The sequence below is a fragment of the Gavia stellata genome, chromosome 1 (genome assembly GCF_030936135.1).
Source record: "Gavia stellata isolate bGavSte3 chromosome 1, bGavSte3.hap2, whole genome shotgun sequence".
Taxonomy (NCBI): domain Eukaryota; kingdom Metazoa; phylum Chordata; class Aves; order Gaviiformes; family Gaviidae; genus Gavia; species Gavia stellata.
Genome location: NC_082594.1, coordinates 125355318 through 125377272, shown reverse-complemented (window position 1 = coordinate 125377272; position 21955 = coordinate 125355318). Strand labels below are relative to the sequence as shown.

The 21955-nt window shown below is 42.0% G+C and overlaps 1 protein-coding gene across 1 annotated transcript; it reads right to left on the bottom strand.

Moving 5' to 3' along the window:
* Window positions 1-11803: 11803 nt before the first annotated feature.
* On the bottom strand, window positions 11804-18094 carry SFT2D2 (SFT2 domain containing 2). Its single transcript, XM_059823983.1, has 8 exons — window positions 18032-18094; window positions 17177-17263; window positions 16704-16789; window positions 15559-15640; window positions 13475-13510; window positions 13298-13356; window positions 12509-12538; window positions 11804-11862 (listed from the first exon to the last, which is right to left on the bottom strand). Exons 1-8 carry the CDS (start codon window positions 18092-18094, stop codon window positions 11823-11825), a joined length of 483 nt encoding a protein of 160 aa, XP_059679966.1. The 3' UTR covers window positions 11804-11822.
* Between the last annotated feature and the right edge of the window lie 3861 nt (window positions 18095-21955).

Genomic DNA, 21955 nt, shown 5'->3' with positions numbered 1-21955 from the left:
CACCAGCGTGTGGAGGTTTACGCACACGCTCCACACAAAAAGAGGACTATCTTCTAATTACCTGTCAGACGGTCAGGTGGGTGGCAGGCTGATGACTCAATTGGCTGCCTTGAAAGAAGAGTCCTCCATCCAAATTAGCATGCTTTTATCTTTTTTCAACCTGAAGTGGGTCTAATTGTTCTGCTTGAGAACCAGGTTTCCATTAATGAAAATTGTTTCATTTCCAGACTGAAACAATGCATGGAAATTGCGTTCACGCTGATGCGGACTCTAACTGAAGGAGCTGGTAACAGTCAAGATAGTTACACAGAGAAGGTAGTCTTAAAATATTTTCACCAGGCATGTTGAACAAACACATTAACCTCGTTCCTCTATGTTCCTAAAGCAAAGTGTAATAGTAAGAGACCCTTCTGCACTGAGGTTTCAATGCACAAAGAGAAGGTAGCATCCCTGCACTCCACCGTTGATGCCTTCTGTGTCCACCCCTTGGTCCCACTGTCATTCACAAAACCCCCGCTGCACCTTACAAGCAGCTGAACTCCCCTCCGGCTGCATTTCCAGGGATAGACCCCATGCTTCTGGGGCTGGGTGTGAGCCTAACCGCCTGAGGCCTGGCATTGCTGACCTGCTGAAGGTGCATCTCCTACAAAAGCTCCCTCAGCATCCCTAAGCAGGCATTCCCTCTCGCCTCAGGCTGAGACCTTCTCTGACAAGCCTAATCCAACTGCACATACCTTCCACAAAGAAGCCACCATTTTACTGAGAAGTCCAACAATTTCGGCACTCAGCCAGGGATATGAGAGACCTGGATTCAGTTCCATGCTAAGGGGTTAAGTGGAGGCCACGTGAATACCGGTGACCCGCAAACACTGGACTTTGGCACATAACAAGGCATTTGAGTGCCTGATTTCTCCTGATGCATCCAGCTCTGATAGTGTCTCTGAAATTTCTGGTCTGTTGGACATGACATAGTCAGGGACTTGATTATGAAAGCATACTGTTGGAAGTCGGTTTTAGAGAAATATATTTTCTGGCTACTTATTGAGAACTTTGCATTTGTTTAATTCAATAGCCCCTGTTGAATTCCTGTGCTTCTGGTTCTTTCTAAAAGATGAAATGACTTGGTGGATCACTGATGGTATTTATAAAAAGACAAGAAAGGGTCTGGCAAACTTTGTAAAACAAGATTTAAGTTAAATCCATTGTTTCACAAGGCTCAACAGATCTTGCAGTTCAAAAACCCAAGAGATGCCATCTACCTAAGTAGCAAGGGCCAGAGCTTGTTGATCCTATTTGTGTTGTACGGCACCTCATTTGGCAACCAGTCCTACTCATCCCTCCAGCCCTACATGGAGTAAGAATACTGGCTGCAAGTCCTCAAACTGCACAGCTGCGGGTGTGCAGCAATGTGATCTTCTGCAGAACGGGAGACTTCAGGACAGAACACTCAGTTCCCAGCAATCTCGGCACCATTGGAAGGTGCAAGCCAGACAGGTCTGAGGTATTTCTCCATCTGGGTAATCCCAACCACGCTACTTTCAAACTTCACACTCTAACATATCTTCCCTCTCTTCTTTTCAGCCTTTATGTACCTTTTTTGAAGTGTCAACTCATAACAAAGTTACCTAGATTCCTCTATCAGTCAGCTCACCTTGTGAGTTCAACTAGGAGGTGGCAAACAGCAACTTCTAATTAATATCCAGCCCACTTTCACTGTTGAACAACTGAAGAATGTACTTTAAAATCTATAGGATGTTTAGGTAGTTGGAAGTGTGCCACTTCATATTTGGAAAAATAATTGCATCTCAGGTAGTACATTGTGTAACATGGAATACGTTTACTTTTGGATTCTCCTTTTCAAATGCTGAAAGAGGAGAGAAGCTACAACTTTAATTTTTCCCTGCCTGTGATCAAAGGACATAGCAAATGTGAGACAGTTTTTAGTTTCATTATATTATAAATGTACATAAACACAGAAATCAGAGCTGGTTGAAGTACTGTGCATTTCAATTCAACAACTTCAGTTTTTCAGACAACTCTAAACCAAATACATCTATGTTATTCTGGGATTTATTTATTTTTTTTTTAATTTAAGTCCTACTTCCACATAGCTTTTTTTAGAATTAGTTGCTCAGAAATCAGGAGATTCAAAGTTGAGGCACGTGCAGAGACAATAGCTCACAAAAGTAGTAATATTTCAGTAGTTACACACAGTTCTTTCTATAGACAAATAAAAAAGGGAAGCAGTTTATTTTTCAGAAGTACTGACTGCCCATCTCTCCCACAGGACTTCAAGTGGAGTGATACCACATCAGAGCCTCCAAAAAATCAGATCTAATCTTCCTTCCTCAAGATGCTTAGAGCTTAAAGGAAATCGAAAGCATGCACAAGGCAACAACAGTTCACGTTGGTGGAAGGGTTTCAAAATGAGGAACTGAAACAGTCTCACCACCACAGACTGGTGAATTGCTAGAGGTGAAGGATACGTTCAGCAAAGATGGACTGGAAATGGAGGCAGCCACAAAGCAAAAGAAAGGGAGGTCCTGCCCTGAGTGCATTGCTTGCCCAAAGCACTCCTGGGACAGAGCTGTGGAGAAGGAATGATATATGGAAGGAATGGATAATGGACCCATTCCAGTAATGGGCTGGGAAACAAGTTTTTCATCCATAAGACTGGCTTTTTTTTTTTTTTTTTTTTTTTTTTTTTTTTTTTTTACAACTAGCATCCCTAAGGGAGAAGCACGAAGGCATTTGCTTTGGAGTATCATACTAAAATTTTCATCCTGCACAATAATAAAATGCACTTTCAGGTACTAAAAGTAAGTTACACTTGGGCACTTATGGTTATCACTCATACAAGATGCCTAATGCTTGAAAGTCTTGTCTCCCAGAGGAACCCCCACACACACACAAATCTAATCTCTTAAAATACCTGACTTTCATACAGTTTGAATTTTAATTTTATAACTATGTTACCATAGCTCAGGATGCCTGCAACCACAACATTTTCCAAAATGAGCGTAGTTACCTGTGGTTGGCTAGTGGGAATAGCCCAATTGCTATTTTCAGCGTGGAGAAGGGTGTTTCAGCTGTAAGAGTTCAGACTAAGAGCAATTTGTGATGTACGTATCAACATATTAAGAAGGCACAGCTCACCACTGACACATCTTTCCAGCCTAGAAGAATTAGCCAAAGAAATAACAAGTTTGCACACATGCAAGCAAACGATCAGCTGAACGTGCTGGGGCCTGAGATTTTACTTTAAAAATACGTATCCAGACCCATGTGAATCCCATCCCACACATCAGGCTTCCTCACATTGTACATTGCCTTTGCTTCACACAGCTGCCATGGGAGAGGGCTACAGAAGAGAAACCAGACAGATAGATTCATTGTCAAAGTTATTGCTTATCATTGGCTTTTCATTTAAAAAAGAAAATATTAAGGGTGGAAATCTTTACTTTGAATATTCAGCCTGTTTTGGGAGCAGTAAGAGACATCCTCCAATCTTATGTCCCTCTGTTCACCCAAATAACAACTTTGCATACTTCCCAAACATCCCTTCTCTCTCCTACCTTCTTGTAAGATGAGTTTTTCCAAGTCTACAGATGCTGAAACAGAGGCACAAACAGATTAATGTCACTGGACGTAGGTATTACCGGGCACTGAGAATAACCCATTCTCAAACGTCAGGTGGGTTATTTCTTGGCTGGAAGTTACATCTCCCTGAACCTGAAGTTTGAAGAAAAGGTAGCGATGCGTAAGACTAACACAGTAATGAGGCGACTGACAATCACTGTCCCTGCAAGTGGGACAGAGCAGGGCCGAAGGACAGGAGACTATTACCCCTCTTGCACTTGTCTCCCGGTTAATTAAACAAGCAAATCAGTAGGGGCATCAGAGGGAGTAGAAAATGCTCATACAAAACCTGCAATGTTGTAAACTTCCCCTGAAACCCAGCTGGGCGAGCTGGGAACCTCCAAGCAGGGATCAGACACCTCGTGGCTCATAGCTAGTCAGAACTAACCCTACTAGTTAAAAATGCAAGTACAACACTCATCATCATCTCCAGCCGTGTCCAGGATTTACTAATAAGAATTTAGTGACTCGTGTTTTTAAATGAAGCAACTGGGGAGAGCAGTGAAAGAACGATCCTGCAATGCTTACTGGAGTTTATTCACCAAGTTACAGCAGGAAAAAGCAAGGTGTTATTTTTGACTTTCTAATTAAACTCGTTCTAAAACCCCCCTGGACACCAGCTGGTGAAATACAGCAGAAAGAAAAAAAAAACAACAAAAAAGGAAAAAGGTAATTAAAGAGGCCTTCCTTGCCTTGACATTGGATAGCTGTTTTTTGGCCTTTAGGTGCATGTTTCCAAATAAAAGGCAGCCCTTCGTGATCAGGTGAAATCGCAGAGAACAAGACTCACTCTTTCCGCCTCCAAAGCTCCCACTGAAGCATTCACACAGCTAACCCCCCCTCTGGACATTTAGTCCCAACAGCACGGGGAAACGTAACCTCCGCCACCATGACACTCCCAGGAAATCAACACCTATCAACTACCAAGGAATAATTAAGAGAGGATAAAAAGACAGCTGCTTCCCCTCTGTTTTTTAATCATGGATCCAGCCCCTTAAGAGATTGCTAGGTTAGAAGAGACTTAGAGAAGATTAGCCTTTTCATTAATGTCGGGGGGCGAGGGGACAGTCTCAGTAACTTCAACCAGGTATGTTTTTAGCAGTGAGGCAGGCAGCTTGTTCAAGTAGTACCTCCCTGCCTGGTGTTATAATTGAGATTATAACTGAGATTAATTCTGAGCCCAGAAAGCATGGGAGGCTTTCCAGAGCAACCTTTCTTCTTTTTAAAAAAGAAAAAAATCCTGATGTGATAAAACATAAGTTAGTTTGTTTTTAACAAAAAATTATATGTTTTTCCTACTTCAAGATCTTCAGTGCTGTCTCCAAACATGGATTAGAACCTAGTGCGAGAAACTATTAGTGTCCCCATTTTTAAGCCCAGAAAATAATAAAAACAAAGAATTTAAGAGATTCAAAACAAACTTTTAAATTCCATTCACAACATCTCAGAACAAAAATAATAGGTTCAGTGTTTATATTAAGGAAATCAAACATGCACTTTTGACTGGGATGCGTAAGTTAAAGCTTTTTGTTAACTATGAGAGTTAACAAGTTGCAAGTATAACTCGCTTGAAGCATTTGATTCTCTCAAAAGTGGTGAGGCTGATGCATCCTGTTACACAAAACTAGAAAACACAGGAGTACATACCCACAATAAAATAATTTGTTTTCACACTTTGTCACTTTTTGGAAGCGACACCCCTTCAGAGCTGCAATGAAGTCATGCTGGCCAGCTGATACTGTCAATGTACCATTTTTCCACTACGCCAGTGTTACTCCGCACTTGCTTCTGCAGAGATTTTAAAGCACAAACTCTCAGGAATAACTCCTCTTAGAGATGCCACAAGGGAACCCAATAAAAACTTAAAAGGGTTTCAAATAGGCTAACTTAAAATATCAATCCCAAAGATTGGCAGCTCAGATATACTATTCCATCTCTAATTCATCAGAAGCTTTCTTCAGGAAAAGTCAGAAAATAGAGGATTTTTGTTCCCTTTAGGCACCTCCAGCTCTTCATGGCTGGGCAGTTACAAGCCTGTACCCCCACTGATAACTGCAACCAAGACCAAACTCAACAGGAAAGGTACCAGTAAGGGATGGAAATAAATATCAACCCCCAACTTTGAGCTTCCTGCATCCACGAAATACCCTCTCTTGCAAATTAGACCTTGTGGAAGGAGAAGGGAAAGGGGCAGGATGAGTACGGCAGCCTTCCGAGAGCCTTGTCGCTCAATTTGAATGTGGTGCTGATGACTCTGCCCCGGTAGTTATAAGTGGGATTCAGGGGACTAGATGCTGTGGCACAACTGATAAACCCTTTCAGAATATTTCTAAGGAGCAAAGTCATTTACAGAATACACTTTCCCTAGAGGGCAACTGATTGTTCACTGTTTAGAGATTTCAACTGAAGACTTAATTTTATTTATTTATTTTTTAAAAATCATTCTGGTATTAAGACCATGAGAATGACGTGGCAAAGTTCAACAACTTTGTTGTTATGCAGGAGGTTGAACTAGGCAAGCAAAATAGCTCTAAGCTATTAAATATGGAAAAGATGTACTGCCCTTTTAGGACTCGGATTCATTGCTGTCTTGGTATGAAATAGGTATGTCAAGCTCTCCTGACAGTCCTTGGAAGCTCTAACCTTTTCGAAAAGGTAAAATACAAGCCCGTAGGTTTCTATATTACAGGAAGACAGGCTTCTATTTCAAACAAAACTTTGGAGTTTCCTGTAGGACAGCAATTTCAGTTTAGTCAGCTTTGAGACAGAGCTTGCTTAGAAGAACAACAACAACAAAAAAATGTAACTGAAAACTTAATACAACCTCCCACAGCACACAAGTCTCACCAGCACCCTTGCAAAAAAAAAAAAAAAGCAACTGCTTTGGTTTGCCCTGTCAATCAGAAGAAAGCTTAATGTACTCTGAACAGCCCAATGCAGAGCCCTGTGCACTGCCAAGAAATAATAAAACCACAGTGAGTGTTTGGACGCATATTAGGCACAAACATAAATGGACATGCTTTCTGAAAGTTTAAAAAAAAAAAACAAAAAAAAAAAATCATTGCCTCTAACTCTACTTTTAACACACATTCGTAAGTCATTGGCTTTTTACTTCCAGCATACATCAGTATTCTTTGTGGAATAAACACACTCTGAAGAGCCAGAGACATACTGCTTCATACCTCTAGTTTTTACTGACAGAATAGCATCAGGAATTATTTGCTCGGTAGCATGGACTAAGCCAATAGTTTGTAAGCACATGTAGGTTGACTCTTGAGGTAAATAAATAAAAGTAAGAAGTAATAAAAATATCATGCTTAACAACTCTAGTTGTGCCAACCAGTTGTCTAGGTGCATGCAGCTATGCCAATAAGAATTTATTTGAGCTAGACATATGGGTGAAGCAGCTGCACAGCAGCGCCACACAGAAACTTCCCTCAGCAGTACATGTTGTGTACACAGCAAAGGAAACAAGGACAATCACTTTTTTTTTTTTAAAACAAAACAATAAACCAATCCACAGCAATTCCAGCATCATCTGGAGAATCAGCATCATTAAAAACTCCATATTAACCATAAGAGCAATTAATTTAATGCAATGACAACTTTATTGAAGGGAAAAAACCCCAGCACTTGTAAGTAAATATTTCACCTCATTACAGAGAAAGTTGTAAGTTAGGAAAAAAGATGTTTATCAAAGTAGAAATCAAACAGTGTAAATACATAGAAAAAGCACAACAACAAACAGAATCAGTTACAGTATAAAACATTGCGGAGAATTTCTGGAGAGTTTGGTTTTTATTTTACAAAACAATTTAGTGTTGTCACATTACAGTGAGGCACGCGGTTTTAAGAAAATACACCATTTCTGTGCTTTGTGTCCTACATGGTCAGTATTTGCTATGGTTGTAAACATCAGTATTTAAGACAAATGTGTGGCTAAACATCATCCTCAGTTTTGAGAGCCTACAATAGCAACAGTAATCTTACTTTCATTAACATGATTAAGTACAAAAACTAAGCAAGAACCGTTCTCAGAAACTCAGAGGCTCTTTCAATCTCTTAGCACACAGCAAAAAGGGATGAGCTTCAAGTGCCCACACTGCTTCCCAAGGCAGTTCCCAGAACACGAGGGTCAGACCGCATCTAAGCAACAGTGCCACGAGCCTCCAAAGGCATTGCACGCCAGCTGCAATCTACCCACAAGTTACGATCGATTCAAGCCTGTCATCCTGCACCTAGCTAGAAGCCATCCCATAGCAGAATCTCTGCCCCCCCTGCAAACTTGCGTAGTAAGTATTCACACATAAAGCCTAATGCACTTTCTTTTTGAAAATACGATTTCTTGAAAGAATTTCAACTTGGTGCAAAAGTTTCTTCCTTGGTTTTTGTAACAGCTCATGAACAACCTTGTTACTGTAAATACTACACAAGATTGAATTGTTCACATCATCACTGTAGAACCATCTCAGATAGTACCAGTATTCACAAGGGACTTCATCACAGAGCAAAACTCTGAAGTAATGAAAAAAAAAGTCCCACATTTTAATGTATAGAATCTCAGTACTTTGGGAACAGATGACTACCACCCTCCCCATTTCCACTTCTACTATATCTGGAAAGTCAGCTGACCCCAGATACGCACATTTCAGGCTGGAATTGTATGCTAAGGCTGCTTGGTTAAGGTTATGTTATCTGTACCGCAAAAAGTAAAAAAGTGGATAGGCAAGTTGACCAACAGTGAGGCTGGGCAAAAAGCACTTTCTGGTAGAACACCAAATCCTACTGAGATGGGCATCCAACATCATACAAGTTTCTTTAGGAAAGTCAGCCTTGAGTTAAGTGCTGTAGGCAACTGAGCAAGGACTTTGGGAAGGAAGGAGCTTTGTGATTTAAAACACAAACATCTCTATTTGCAGTAGAGCGCACATAACGAACATTCCTGCCTTGAAGGACATTAAGATAGAAAGCTAGAGAGGGCTTCAGAAATGCCCACCATGCATCCTGCCAAGCAGATTTTTTTTTTTTTTTTTTTAATATCATCAGCTTTGGTTAACACAAAGTAGTTTTAATAGCAAAAAAAGGTATAATGGTATAATCTAATTCAGATTGAAACTGGTCGAGAGGGAACATTCATATACTAGTTTACCCCCTGATTATGTAGAGACATATAAAATAAAGTATTTTAACAAAGTGGAAAAATCTTTTGCTGCTAAACTTGGCAATAGCCTGAAGACAACTACTTACAAGCGAGTAAGAATCTGAAGAGGTTTGTTCTGATAGAGAAGAGTTATTCTAAATCAAAACTGCAGATGAAGTGACAAACCCTGAGTATGTTTCCCATATCGGCAAGAACATGGCAAGTCTCTCCTACTGTCTGACCTTCACGGGAACGGAATACAACACCAAAGGGCAACATAAACCCTAGTGACACTCTGGTGATCCTTATGGTTTTGCCATCTCCCCTTGGGTTCCCTTCCTTTAAAAGCACAATTGTTTAGCCTCATGTGCTATGCAGTCAAACAAAGATTTGTTCTTCTCTCTTACTGAATAAAAGGCTGTGGAGCTGGAATTACAGCTTTAAAAAGGGGGGAGAAAAAAAAATCCATTTAAGCTTACCTGCTATCTATTGGTAGTTTCCTTAATTTCCTATTTCTAAGTGGTTGTGCTCACAACAGTCAGCTAAAAGGTTCCAGTTAGCTAGTACGCAAGTTGAAAAACTAATATCCAGCATACCCAATTCTAGCGTTCTTCTAGAGGAACTCCTAGGGAGTCAGGGTACCACAATCCTGCACAAGCTAGTCAGGGAATAAGCAAAAGGCTTTTACTACTCCTTCTAATCTGAAGTATTCAAAAAAAGAACCCCAGAAGTCAAATTCCATTATGTTGACTGCTGATGAGCCTGGAATGATGATCCAAGTTAACACGACTTTCCTGGAGAGAGGAAGGAGAAATAATGTATGCTATACTTGTAGAATTTTTCAGGAACACCCAGAGATGTTAAGACTAAAGAAATATTGGAATGTAAGAGGTATTAGGGTTGCATTTCAATTGCCCTTATACAAAAGGAATTCTGTAAACATTATTGAAGTCGTAATAAAAGACTAACATGGGTCCTTTGACAGACGTACATTAGGTTTTGAACCTACTCCCTGATAAAAAAGACACACATCAGTTTAGATACTTGTCTTAGATCAGTCAGGGAAAAGAAGGATCGGTATTCTTTGATTCCCAGTCTCCCTTGGACATTTAACTAATTTGTCCTTTCAAGAAAAGTAATAGTCAACTTAGTTATTTCAACACTAACTTCCAAATCCTGGGGGGGGGGGCGGACACAAAGCACCAGGACATAGCACTTGAACACCATCCTGTATAATTGATTCATCCCAACATCAGTGCCATGTTTTCAAGGCGGCATTTGCCATTCAAATGCCTTTGTAAAGTAACTCTAGCTAGCTGGAATCCACAGAAAGCCTGTTAAAATTTCACTTTCATATCATCCTCAAAAGGGAATTTATTTTTTTTTTAAGAGGATCCTAACAGCAGGATGATACTGTGCTTTATAAATTATCAGAAAGACACTTAAGTTTAAGATTTTGAATTAACTCAGTTTCTAGTAACTTTCTGGAAGCCATAGAATTACTTGGCTTCACTGGGGGCTTATACTTTATTGCCAAGTAGATCTAGATTTTTCCTCCATTAAAATCTTTGTGGTCCAAGTCAGGGATACACTTGCCATGCAAACACAACGCTGTTGAATGACTAAACTCTTGGTAGATGGAGGAAGAGAGGCTTCAGTTCATACTGAAGTCCACTGGATAATCATCTTCATAGACACTGACTCCAGCAAGACAGTTTGGTAAGAGGAAAGCTGAAAGCAGTTAAACAGTATCTCACACAGCAGAAGCAGGAATCCGTGCTCAGATATTAAATAACTGACCACTGCAATGGTTTGGGAGTAAATGATTATACATAGCTCAGAAGATAAAGAGAACGTAGAGCGGCCTTGGAGTTTGGATACCGACTGTTCAGCATTTGTTTGGAGCTGGCAGCTGGATTGTTACACGCTTTCTTTGCTAAGACAGGCAATGGAAAGTTGTACTTTCCCCTCAAAGCAGCAGTAGCTCACTGGTGTATGCAAGGGCTTTAGGAGAAACAAAATTGATCCCACTTACATGAAAAAAAAGAAATACTGGAGTTTTACCTTATTTACAAGTTCAGAAGAAAACGTCTCCTCCGCGGCCCAGGCTGTTAAACAATAGCCCACTTCCACCTTAGAGTTTGTCCTTTGAGAAAGGACATACATAAATTCTCTCTTTGCTTACCTATCATGTCCCCAGCTTCGCACTGCTCCTATGCTACAGCTGGGCGAGAAGAGAAGCACCTTGCTTCATGTGAAAAATTGCAGTTTCCTACTTTGTATGTATTGCCATTAGCTGTAGGCAAGGCAAAGAACTCAGGTTCCCGGCAGCTGAAAAATTCTATTAACCTTATTTTGCAAGTGCTTTTCCTACAGGAACAAGATTTTACAGATGACAATGTCCCTTTCATGTATTTTAAGGAAACGGCATCAGTCAAAACTGAAAATTAAGTACTTCATTAAAGATGCAAATATTTCATACTTAGTCCAAAACAATCTTTTCATTTGGAATTAAATCTTTTAGAAGTCTCATAAACCTAAAATTTTGCAAAAGACAGGAAAAGAAAGAAAACCAATATTCCATTATCCAAGGCAAACAGTGCAAAGATTAAGTGACATAAGGCTATTAAAAAAAAAAAAAAGCTGTCAGTAAGAAATCAGTTGGCAACTTGCAAAAGAAATCCTCTAGACTGGCATAGTCCCATCAGAGTCAAGGTCTCCATTTTACAGACTTCACGTATTACTTTGTCAGTTTTGCAAAACAAAACAAATACATGATTTTACATAAGAATTATCATAACAAATTCTGGATCTCTGCCCAGTTCTTCTGCCAGAGTGAACTTCATTTGATCACGAGCACCCTGTCCTACAGACACCATTGCTTACAAAACCAAGCAATTGCATACACCGGATTTAAAGCTCCTTGTGTTAACAACAAGCCGAAAGGCACATGTTTAAGACAGAAGTAGGAAAATCATACACAGTGATCTTATCATAGTTCTACTATACGTCCTAGAACTTTGTGAAGCATCCAGTATTCCTGTTAGGACAGACAGACCGAAACACATTTCTTCACAGCATCCCTACAGGCAGGAGAAAAAAAAAAAAAACAAAAAACAAAAAGAGTCACCTCAGTTATCCTGCTTGATGAGACTCAGTCCATGCTGCTATCACACTGAGGATTTTACAGATCAGCTGATCATGTATTAATTGAGCTTATATAATTTGCTTGACTACATGAATGCATTAGAGACAAGCAGGTCTGCTCACCGTCCACCTGCCCGGCTGCAATGGAAATGACACCTGTAAGCCTGTATTGAGGCAGTGCACTGAAGAAGGGTGAGGCTGGTGGAGCAGGAGAGATCTGTGTGCTTAAATACAGCATAGCGCTCATGGGGGAGAACAGGAAAAAGGGTACTCGGAAGAATACTCTTGTCTAGTAGCATTTTGGACCAACATTTAGGGCTTGCCTTTGGAATGCCGAAGTTTAGCATGTGGTCAGCACACTTACACGTTTTTATGGGAAGCCCTCTCATTTTGTTACATTTGTGTTCTCCCACTAGAGAAGATGCTTACTTTCAGTTTCAGGCTTAACTACATGTATGTCCTTCCCCTAAAACACCACCATGGAAAAACTTCTAAAGCCATACATTAGTTTATAGAAGCATTGTAATCTTCTGTATCATCAAACCTCAAGATGACAAGAAGTAAGGGAGTAGGGAAGCTTACCTTGCAAATGGTATGAAGGAAATGCTGTACCTAAGAAGAAAGATTTTTAAAGTTACTCTTCACGTCCGATTATATTAGAGTCACAAACAAGATGAACAACTCCTCTGATGCTCTAAACAGATTACTGCAAGATATACAACCAAAAGGGAAGCTTTGAGTTTGTGAGCAACAGGAATGAGTATCCTTGCAAGTCATCTTAGCCCAGCCAGGCTGTGAAACACTATGGCAAAATTCAGGGGGCATATTGTAGAAGCATTTTAAACACAGTTCTCCTGTACCCAACGTTCTTCATGCTCCAATGCCTACAGGCAGGCAAGATTAGTCTTAAGGGCTGGCTAGATGTTCCTACCAGTTTCTGTACTACTTCTGTGACATTACACAGAGCATATGTTAACATAAAGAACACTGACACTTAATTTGATTGGCATATCTATGTCTTAACAGGCATAACAGAAGAGTGTAAAAGAGGAATACCAGACAGTAAACAACAAATTGATTTAAAAGGGAAAGAAAAACAAACAGTTTTACTTCAAGCTCACAGAACTTAAACACGTTCAATGGAACTTCCCCCGGAAACGGAGCCCTGAGCTCCATCTCCATAGCCTCCAAAGTGGCGGATCAAGAAGCAGGAACAAGTCAGGTCCTCACTGATGCCTTGTCTTGCATCTAGGGGAACGGTGAGGTAAAAATTCTCCTTCCCTCTAAATCATGCAAGGTCAAAATCCACTCACAATTCAGCTGCTGTTAGGTGCAGTAGAAAATGGAGCGTGTGAGGAGGAAACCACTCACCATGCCAAGGCAAAAAACTGTAAGATGCAGAAAAGGAGTGCAAGTCCTTCCTTACGCCACTGGAGGGAGAGAGAAGGGGCCAGAGGGGAACATAGCACACAATGAGACAACAATGTAAGCATCTTAGTTTTAAAATATACTCCAGTTTGTATATACATATAGGACTCGAGTACTCACCCAGAAAGCAGAACACAGTGTTAGTATGAGACACAACTAGAAGAAAACAAACAATTTCTATTAAGCATAGAAATAACTCCAGTTTTTATAGATATTGTAACACCGTACCAGGTTCCTTCACGGGAACAGAAACAGATTGCATAATTTCATGGTTTTATCCAGTCCTGCATAAGAGTTCCCCTTATTTAAAATGCTCTCGCTATTACATTTCTGAAGTGAATTAAAGCAATGAGGAAATACCAGCCTGATATCCTCAGAAAGTCATTTTATGGCTGCAAAGGAACAAGAGGAAGAGGTTCCTACAGCTCTTTTGCAACATCAGCAGGTTCCTACTTCATCCCACACACTTCTTGGTGTCACAGGTACACACCACACTTCATCGTTTTGCCTAAGTAAGACTTTTCAATTTCAGCTCTAGTCCTTCTGCTTCTGTACATGCCACATTTCCTGCTGATTCTCAAGGTTACCATGGGGTTGAAGTTATGTCATTACTTAATTCTTACCAATTAAAACTACAATACACTTTCAAGAACTTTCAGCTACTGCTTAGTAGCTCTCCTGTTTAATATAAAGTCCAGCACATCCATTCAAACCGGCACCACTTCTTTTTTTCAGAGTTGCACTGTGTCTTTACTACAGTTAAAATCTTGGGGTAGTAGGCCATTTTGGATTATTTTCTGTTTGAACCCTCAATTTTAACAGGAGCCTCCTTTTAGTTCAAGTTTTCATTTTCAATTTAAGACATGACAGCTCATTTAGCTGTGACAGATGCTGATACTTCATCTTCCTTCATCAACATCTAACGGCCTTTTGATACACATGTGCCATTGTGCTACCGGAGATTATAATGTGCATTTTTCCGCCTGATTAAAAAAAAATAATTTAGTACTGCATATTCAAGACAGTGACAGTAACACATGCATTGCCAAAGAAATCGTACACTTCACCTCAACCATGACTATTGACACTAGATGAAGTTTTTCCCATTAGTTCTAAGGCGACGATTTGTATATTGGTCTAAATACTACATCATACATCTAACAACTGGCTTTATTCCAGCAAACAACATTCCAGGCATTCTCCTGACTCCAGGCATCCTAAATGCATACAAAACAAAACAAACACACCACGCAGTAGGCTTCTTGCCTGCTGCTGATCTGTGAGCATACACAGTCCATTTCTCAAGCTCTACCAGTTGCCTGCAGCCTCTCTGGATGTTTAAAGTGCAAACAGGAAACACTGATGCCAAGCGAACGCTCTGAAGACGTTCACGCTGAAAACAGAAGGGCAGTTTCATGCAAGTTAAACCACCTTCCAGATTTTAGACTCTCCAAAAGAAAATGGGAAAGTTGAAGAGACAAAAAGCACACGCACTTTAAACAAGAGTCTGAAACTCAGCAGCAATTTTCACACATACACCCCCAGTAGAAGATTGGCCACAATTTCCATCTTCTGAAGATAAAAATAATTCCAAGGGCTGACTTCAGTTGAATTTGCAATTTCATTGTGTCATTTAGCCACCTGGGATAATTTCCATATTTTTAATACAAGATGACCAAGGCACAGAGATTCCGCAGTTGCTTTGTCAGGAAATGATGGTTTTATCTAGGTAGAAATATCTACACAGCTCTTTAAAGCAAATCAGATAGAATATAAAAAGAAAAAATTATGCAAAACAGAATATCTAACAACTTCCATAGTACAACTTTTTAAAAAGTAGTTTCCCATCTTTCATCTTTTAAGCAACATGAAAATATGACGATGTGACCTCAAGCACCCTAAAAAAGCATGTGCATGGTTCATGCACGCCAGCCACAGACCCTTAATGCTCATTTAGCATAACAACCTGGCTTCAGCTCAGTCTTTCGTAATAGGAAGGTGGTTTTCTGGTGCTACACATACCTTTCCACTATAGCAGATGTGCAGGATGTTTGATGTTTTAAGAAAGAAAAAAAAAAAACCCAAACCAAAAACCACCCACAAACACATCCTGAGACATAGTTAGATCAATGTATATGAAAGGACTTTACAATGGAAATTGCTTACAGATTAGCTGAGTTAGAACTGACTCCTTTGATACTTACCAGCATAACAATAGTAGCAATCAAACGTGTAGGCTCAAACATCCTTTTCAGTTGTTTCATTGGTCCCATAAGAAAAAGAGTGCTGTGAAAACCAAACCCAGATGAACACAGAGACAGAAAGGCAAAAGTGAAACTAGGTTAAGATCCCTCATTAAGAGGGGTGGTTTTGTTAAATTGTCTGCTGTCATGCAGAGCATCAGTACGCTATGTTGTTACAAAAGGAACAGGACATACAATGAGACAAAATCCAGTCCTGCTTTTCTTTGTGCAAGGTATTTATTTTCTTTGTGCAAGGTATTTATTCTATAATTTTATTCACACCTGTTCAGTTACAATTAACATAAGCAGAGTAGAACCAACAAGCTAGAAGCATAGGTCAGGGTCAGCTTCAATTAGATCATTTTTGACTGATGCTTTTTTAACCTGCTCTTCAAAACCCCCAGCCACAGAGCCTCTGCATAGACTGCCAGGTAATCCAGCTCAATTGCTCTATGTGAAGGGCTGTTTTCAGGCCTGGATCCATTCTCTGATCCCTTACCAGATTTGCAGCCCTCATTTAGAGCCCTGGTGATCGATACTGCATGAATTACAAAAGGTGAAATTTTTTACTATATTATTTCCAATTCCATTCCCTGTGCTTTCTAACATCTTGTTAAGTTTCCTCAATCACAGAAGGTTGTGTCAGTCACAAAGTCAGTGGCGCTACACTTCAGGAACCTCAGTGGCCATGAAGGCTTATCAGACAGGCCTACCCTGACAGACAGGCTGCCCCAAATATATTCACCAAAACACACAGAACATGGCCAAAAGCAAAATGGCAAAGAATTATTTTTATCTTGAGGGGAGGAAAACCAACAAAATCAGAAAAAACTCAATGCTCAAAATATGAGTTTGATTCTTACTTACTGATGAGCAACTTCTACCTGGAATACACTGCTAATAACAATAAACAAAATAAGAGTTTTCTTTACCATTTCAGGGCACCACTGGGGAAATGTTCTTTAAAATTCAGCAACAAGAGAATGAGCTACATAAGCAAATCTTCTCATACAAATGCAACAGTTTCTACCACATATGCACCTTCACCTATCATTCTGCTTTAGTTTCTCACCTTTATTAGGGAACTAATAAACAAAGATTGTTACCTCCCAATAGATGCAATGTTCCCCAGTGTATAAAACACTGCGAAGAGCATCAGCCCTTTCTTTGGTACCCACAGCAAACAACTACCCTAAAAAAGAAAAGAGAGAGAGGGGAAAAAAAGTTAATGTTGTTTTTAAATCGCAAGAGAAATATATCCAAGAAATGTCACAACACAAAAGAAGTCTTAGGAAAACTTAAACCTGAACTGCAGAATCACACACACACACACAAAAGTGAAAGGTGCAGAATCACACACACACAAACAAAAGTGAAAAGTGCAGAATAACACACACACAAAAGTAAATTGCATTTATTGGCATTCTTGTTAAGAGTTAGTGCATCTAACTGGAACGGAGTCAGATGTCTTCCCAGAGACTCAAAAAAAACCCAACCAAGCAACAGCATACAACAAGGCTGTAATTATTGGGGCTCCTGAAACGGAAATTATCAGGGAGATCCAGCAAAAAGTCCTTACCAAGAGCGAGCACAGGCATCCTACTGCAAAACAAGCAACGAAGCCTTTCACTCTGGTGCCCCAGCCCAACGAAGTTGCATCAATAACCTAGAAACGAGGAGAAAAATGAGAAGGCAAGTTATTATTTACTACTAGACCTTGTCACGTATCAAGTGTGTCAGTTTACGATGCTAAGCTGCGTGCTCGCACGAAGGGAGGCCCCGTTTTTAAGCACCCCCCCCAGCCGCCCCCCTTAGGCAGCGGCCACGGGGAGCTCCTGCGGGAGGGAGCGCTGCCTCCCGCGGGACTGCCCCCCCGGCGCTGCCGGCTTCTTCCCCTCCGCCGTTCCGCCAGCCCCGCACAGGCGGGCGGGGGGCTGGTTCTTTGGCTGGGTTTTTTCCCCGCTCACGCCAAGCAAGTGCCCGGGCACGATCCCGCCCCCCCGCTGTGTTTTCGGCCCCGCTGCAACCAGTCTGCCCGTGCCCGGCCGGCCCGGGTTCACTCGGGAGAGCGGGTCGTTCTCTCCCGCAGCACCCAGAAGCCGGGGCCCCTTTCCCAGGCAGCGGCGCACCCGGCAGCGGCTGCTCGCGGGGGAAAACGGGGGATTTGAAGTCCAGAGACCCGCTCCAGGCGAACCGCCGGCCCCGGCAGCCCCCGGCCGGCTCGGCCCCGGGGAGCCGGAGACCCAACGGCGGGCTGAGGCGGCGCAGGCCCGTCCCGCCGACGGCCGACCCGCGCCCAGGGGCCGCGGCGGCGCTGAGGGGCGGCGCTGAGGGGCGGCCCAGGGCCCCCCCCTTCCCCCGCCAACGGCCGCCCGGGCCCCGGCACACAGCCCCTCCCGGAAGGGAGGCAGGTGCGGCGGGAGCGGAGCGTTACCTCGGCCAGGCCGCTTGGCTCCTCCGCGTCGCGGCCGCTCAGCACCCGCTTGAGCTTGTCCATGCCGCCCGCCTCGACCCGCGCCCGAGCGGCTCTGCCCCACGCACGGCCGGACCGCCCTTCCCCTCCTCAGGGACTACCAGCCCCGGCACGCACCGCGCCACGGCGGGCTACCTGCGCTCGGCAGGTAGATGAAGGCCGGCGGCGACGGCGCGGAGGCTGCCGGGGGATGTAGTCCGCCGGGAGGGGGTGAGGCGGGGGGAAAGCAGCCGCCTCCCGGACTTCACGAGGGGCGAAGTGCCGGCGCGTCCCCCCGGGGCAGCGGGGCCCGGCGCGGGGGTGGGCTGGAGGCGCCCCGAGCAGCGCCGCGCCGGAGAGCCCTGCGCTCGGAGCCCGGCCCGCCCGGGCAGCTCCGTCTCCTGCGGCGGTGCCGGGCGGTCGGGGGCGGCCGGGTGGGAGACGCTGAGGGGAGAAGGGTCCTGGGAATGGCGTGGCGGGTCCCGCCGTCCCGTGGCGGCTCTCCCGGAGCGGGAGCACGAACCCCGGTACTGCAGGCCTTCCAAACCAGTGAGATTGGAAAGACCAGCCTAGCGCCGGCTCCCAGGTTCATGTGGCAGAGAGATTATCTTCGTAGTAAGTTAGAGGTTCGGTTTGGGTTTGTGCAGGAGACAGCAAACACTCCCACTTTCCCTAAGAGTCAAGCACTTCTTACTCTTCCAAGCATAAAATAGCTGACAAACAAACCCTCCCAGTGTTTTCCAGACTTCAGAAAATACAGTCGATGCCCTCTGCCAGTTCTACTTCTCTGGTTGTATCCTACCTCCTCCCACCACTTCTCAATCCATTACTTGGCAACAGTGAAGCTTATAGAAATAGTAATACAGATTTCATTTTGCTCCCGCTACTCCGGCTCTTCCCCTGTTCTGAAAAAGTCTCACCTTATTTTCATAACTAGACAGAGTGGTCTGGTAACAGGCAAAGGCACATGGATGCAACATCTTAATAGCATGTGAAATTCAGCATCAGGAGTAGATATTTCGGTTTATTTTGCTCAGATAAAAACAGAACTATAAAACGTTTGGTACATTTTATTTAGCAACATACAAGAAAGAATATAAACTGCCACATTAAACTTGCCACAAAACAGCTGGAGAATCACCCCGCTCCCTCCCCCTAAAATTGTGTATCCAAAGTGGTACTTTTCTGCGGAAAATCTGTACCAGAGCACTTGCGGTACACCAGTTTATACCACTGCTTATTGATAATTTGTGTGATACGAGAGAGTCACAAAGTGCTCCAAGTTTTACTTTGCAGTAACTGTAACTTCCTAAACATGTTCTTGTGATTTCCCCAACATGTGTGTTTCACTTAAATGCACAGCACCCAAAATAGATGGATATCACATATCTATAGAGTCAGGATTCAAGTCCATTCAAGACAACTGTATCAACAGGTCACAAATCAGTATGTATGATGGACAAGGTAAAATACACAGTATAAGCTAAACATGCAGAGCACCCTTTTCAGTGCTAGGTGCCGATTCTGTGGGTCCCCCACGCATTATACTTCAGCCCAGTGGAGCTTAATGTTAGCATCACTGACCAAACCCAAATCATAATTTTAATTAGCAAATGTAGATATAGTTTCCCTCATGCTAGCACTACATCAGCTCTCCTCTCGGTCACTACCAGCTTTAAAGTGTGTTTTTATAAGCCTTTAAGGCATGTAAAATAATATATGCTTAAAGTAAAAGAAGTACCATGATTTACTTCCACCAGCAAAATCTCTCTTCACTTCGTTGTTCCCTTCCTTTTCACTCTCTCCCCCTATCCCTATATCACTGGAGTGGACCTAAATAATCTTCTGTTACCAAATGAATTTTGATCACTTCCATGCTGCATTCATTCACAGCCCCTTCTTCATCTGACACTAAAATCTTTAGGAAACAGGTGCAGGAAGATGAAAAAAAAACCCAACAGAATTTAGGACTCATATGGGGAATACAGAGGAGCGCACCTCTATTTCAAAGTGGCCATAAATTACTCACTCAGATCATGTCTGGCTGATAATAATTTCTTTCAGAAACTGTTTAATTTCAATTCTCTTAACTAATTTTATCCTACGATCATAAGATTTTTTGCAGTAATCCTTTCCAAAAGATTCCAGAGAAAAGACTGAAGGTGTATTCAGGAAAAAAATATTCTCATCAATAACTTTTTACAAAATAATCCTCACAAACCCTCAGTGAGATAGGCATGTATTAACTCTCATTTTTACAGGCAGGGAGCTGAGGCTCAGAGAAGTCACTTCCCTGTGGTTAGAGTGAATCAGTGATGCAGGAAAAACTGCAGTTAGTTCCCACCTTTCCACCTGATGATCAATCCACTAGACCAGGCTGCCTCAAATAAAAGTGAAACAAAGTGTGTTGCTTGTTTTTATTAAGAAAACAGTCACTTAGATGGTAGTAGACTTTTTTCTAAAAACCTTGGGGTCTTCTCTAAGTGAAAACCTTTTCTCAAAAGACCTGGTTAAATACCAGGTTTTGGGGTGGGTTGTTTCTATTAAGCCATGCAGTGTAGAATATGAAGATTTTTAAACAAAAAACTCCAAGACATCAGAATGTGTACACATTCTTATCTGCCACCACCTTAAACCACAAGGCGTGCTTTTCGCTACAGTCATTTGCTTCTTGCACTTCACTGAGTGTGGGCAGTAAACCTAGACAAGCCTGTTTAGCTCCCCCATTCTTAGGCCAAACCATTAACATAATTTAAGATTTCTAAAAGCAATACAAATATTTAAAGTTTAGTCTACAAAGTATTGAGTTAAAACCATGACTATACATGTGATCACACTTCTGTTAATAGCAGAACTTAAAGAATTTTAAAAATAAACCAAAACAATGTATCTGGAATACATGTTAGCATCCCTTTAAAGGCTACATAGGCTCTCATTTCTCAAACTGCAAACACCAGCATCCTTTAGGGATTAGAGATGAAACACCCCTCTCTGCAATCTAGCAATTTGACTGTCAGGGCAGTATAACCATCATACACGGGCACCATCCGATATGTCCAACAGAAGGTGAATACCGTACAGTGCGTTTCCACTATAGTACGTGACTGTAGCAGTATACAGACCCCAAGCAATAGTCTCCAGAACTGCCCAGAGAAATCTGGCTGACATCAGATTAAACCACTATTTGTGAAGAGAACCAGTGTGTCTCCATTAACCTCCTGCTTTTCTCCTGCTCTGGAGTTAATGCCCCACAAATAAGGTAACTTTACCTTTATAGGGTCAAACAAATGCAATTTTTTTTTTTTCTTCTTAAACCTATCTTCAGATGAAATTAATATTCTTTAACTTAGAGTCTGGATCAGAGACTCCACGAAGTAACTTAGTAGGTTATCAGCTCACAGCAGGGGAAGCCAAGCAAAATGTGTAGTTTAGAACTGACAGCTCAAAATAAATGCAGAGGAAAAGATATTTTTAATTTTTTTTTACTGTAGATGATTTCTCAATAAAAATAAAATCGTGCCAATCTAACAACTCCAGTAGTCTCTTAGTATCTGAAGCAGCAATAACAAAATCTTCATAGAAGTGTTTGTGGTGGAGGGTTGAGACAACACTCCTGCCTAACCAGTGAACTAAACAGAACCCAGACTCTTAATAGTGAGTCTTTCTGCAACGCCACAGAAGACTGTAACTCACCACCAGTCTATCATTAACTCCAGATACAGGTTAAAAAAACCCTAAAAACCAACAAAAAACACCATTAGCAAAACCTGCTTGAAATGTTTTCTCTCAAGGCTACAGAAAAATTAGCCAAATTCTTTATTCCACTAGTAGTGAAACCCCCCCGCATGGCAATGGTTACACGATCACATTATCTCCAGTCTACTTCAAGTCCATAAGTCGTCACAT

Bases quoted from the DNA above. Each gene is read 5' to 3' on its own strand.
- SFT2D2 (XM_059823983.1), bottom strand. From the start codon at position 18,094: ATGGACAAGCTCAAGCGGGTGCTGAGCGGCCGCGACGCGGAGGAGCCA. The intron at 13,511-15,558 runs GTAAGTATCAAA...GTTTTCTTCTAG, and splicing joins TTGCTACTATTGTTATGCTG to TTGTGTCTCATACTAACACT. The intron at 13,357-13,474 runs GTGAGTACTCGA...CTCTCCCTCCAG, and splicing joins CACTGTGTTCTGCTTTCTGG to TGGCGTAAGGAAGGACTTGC.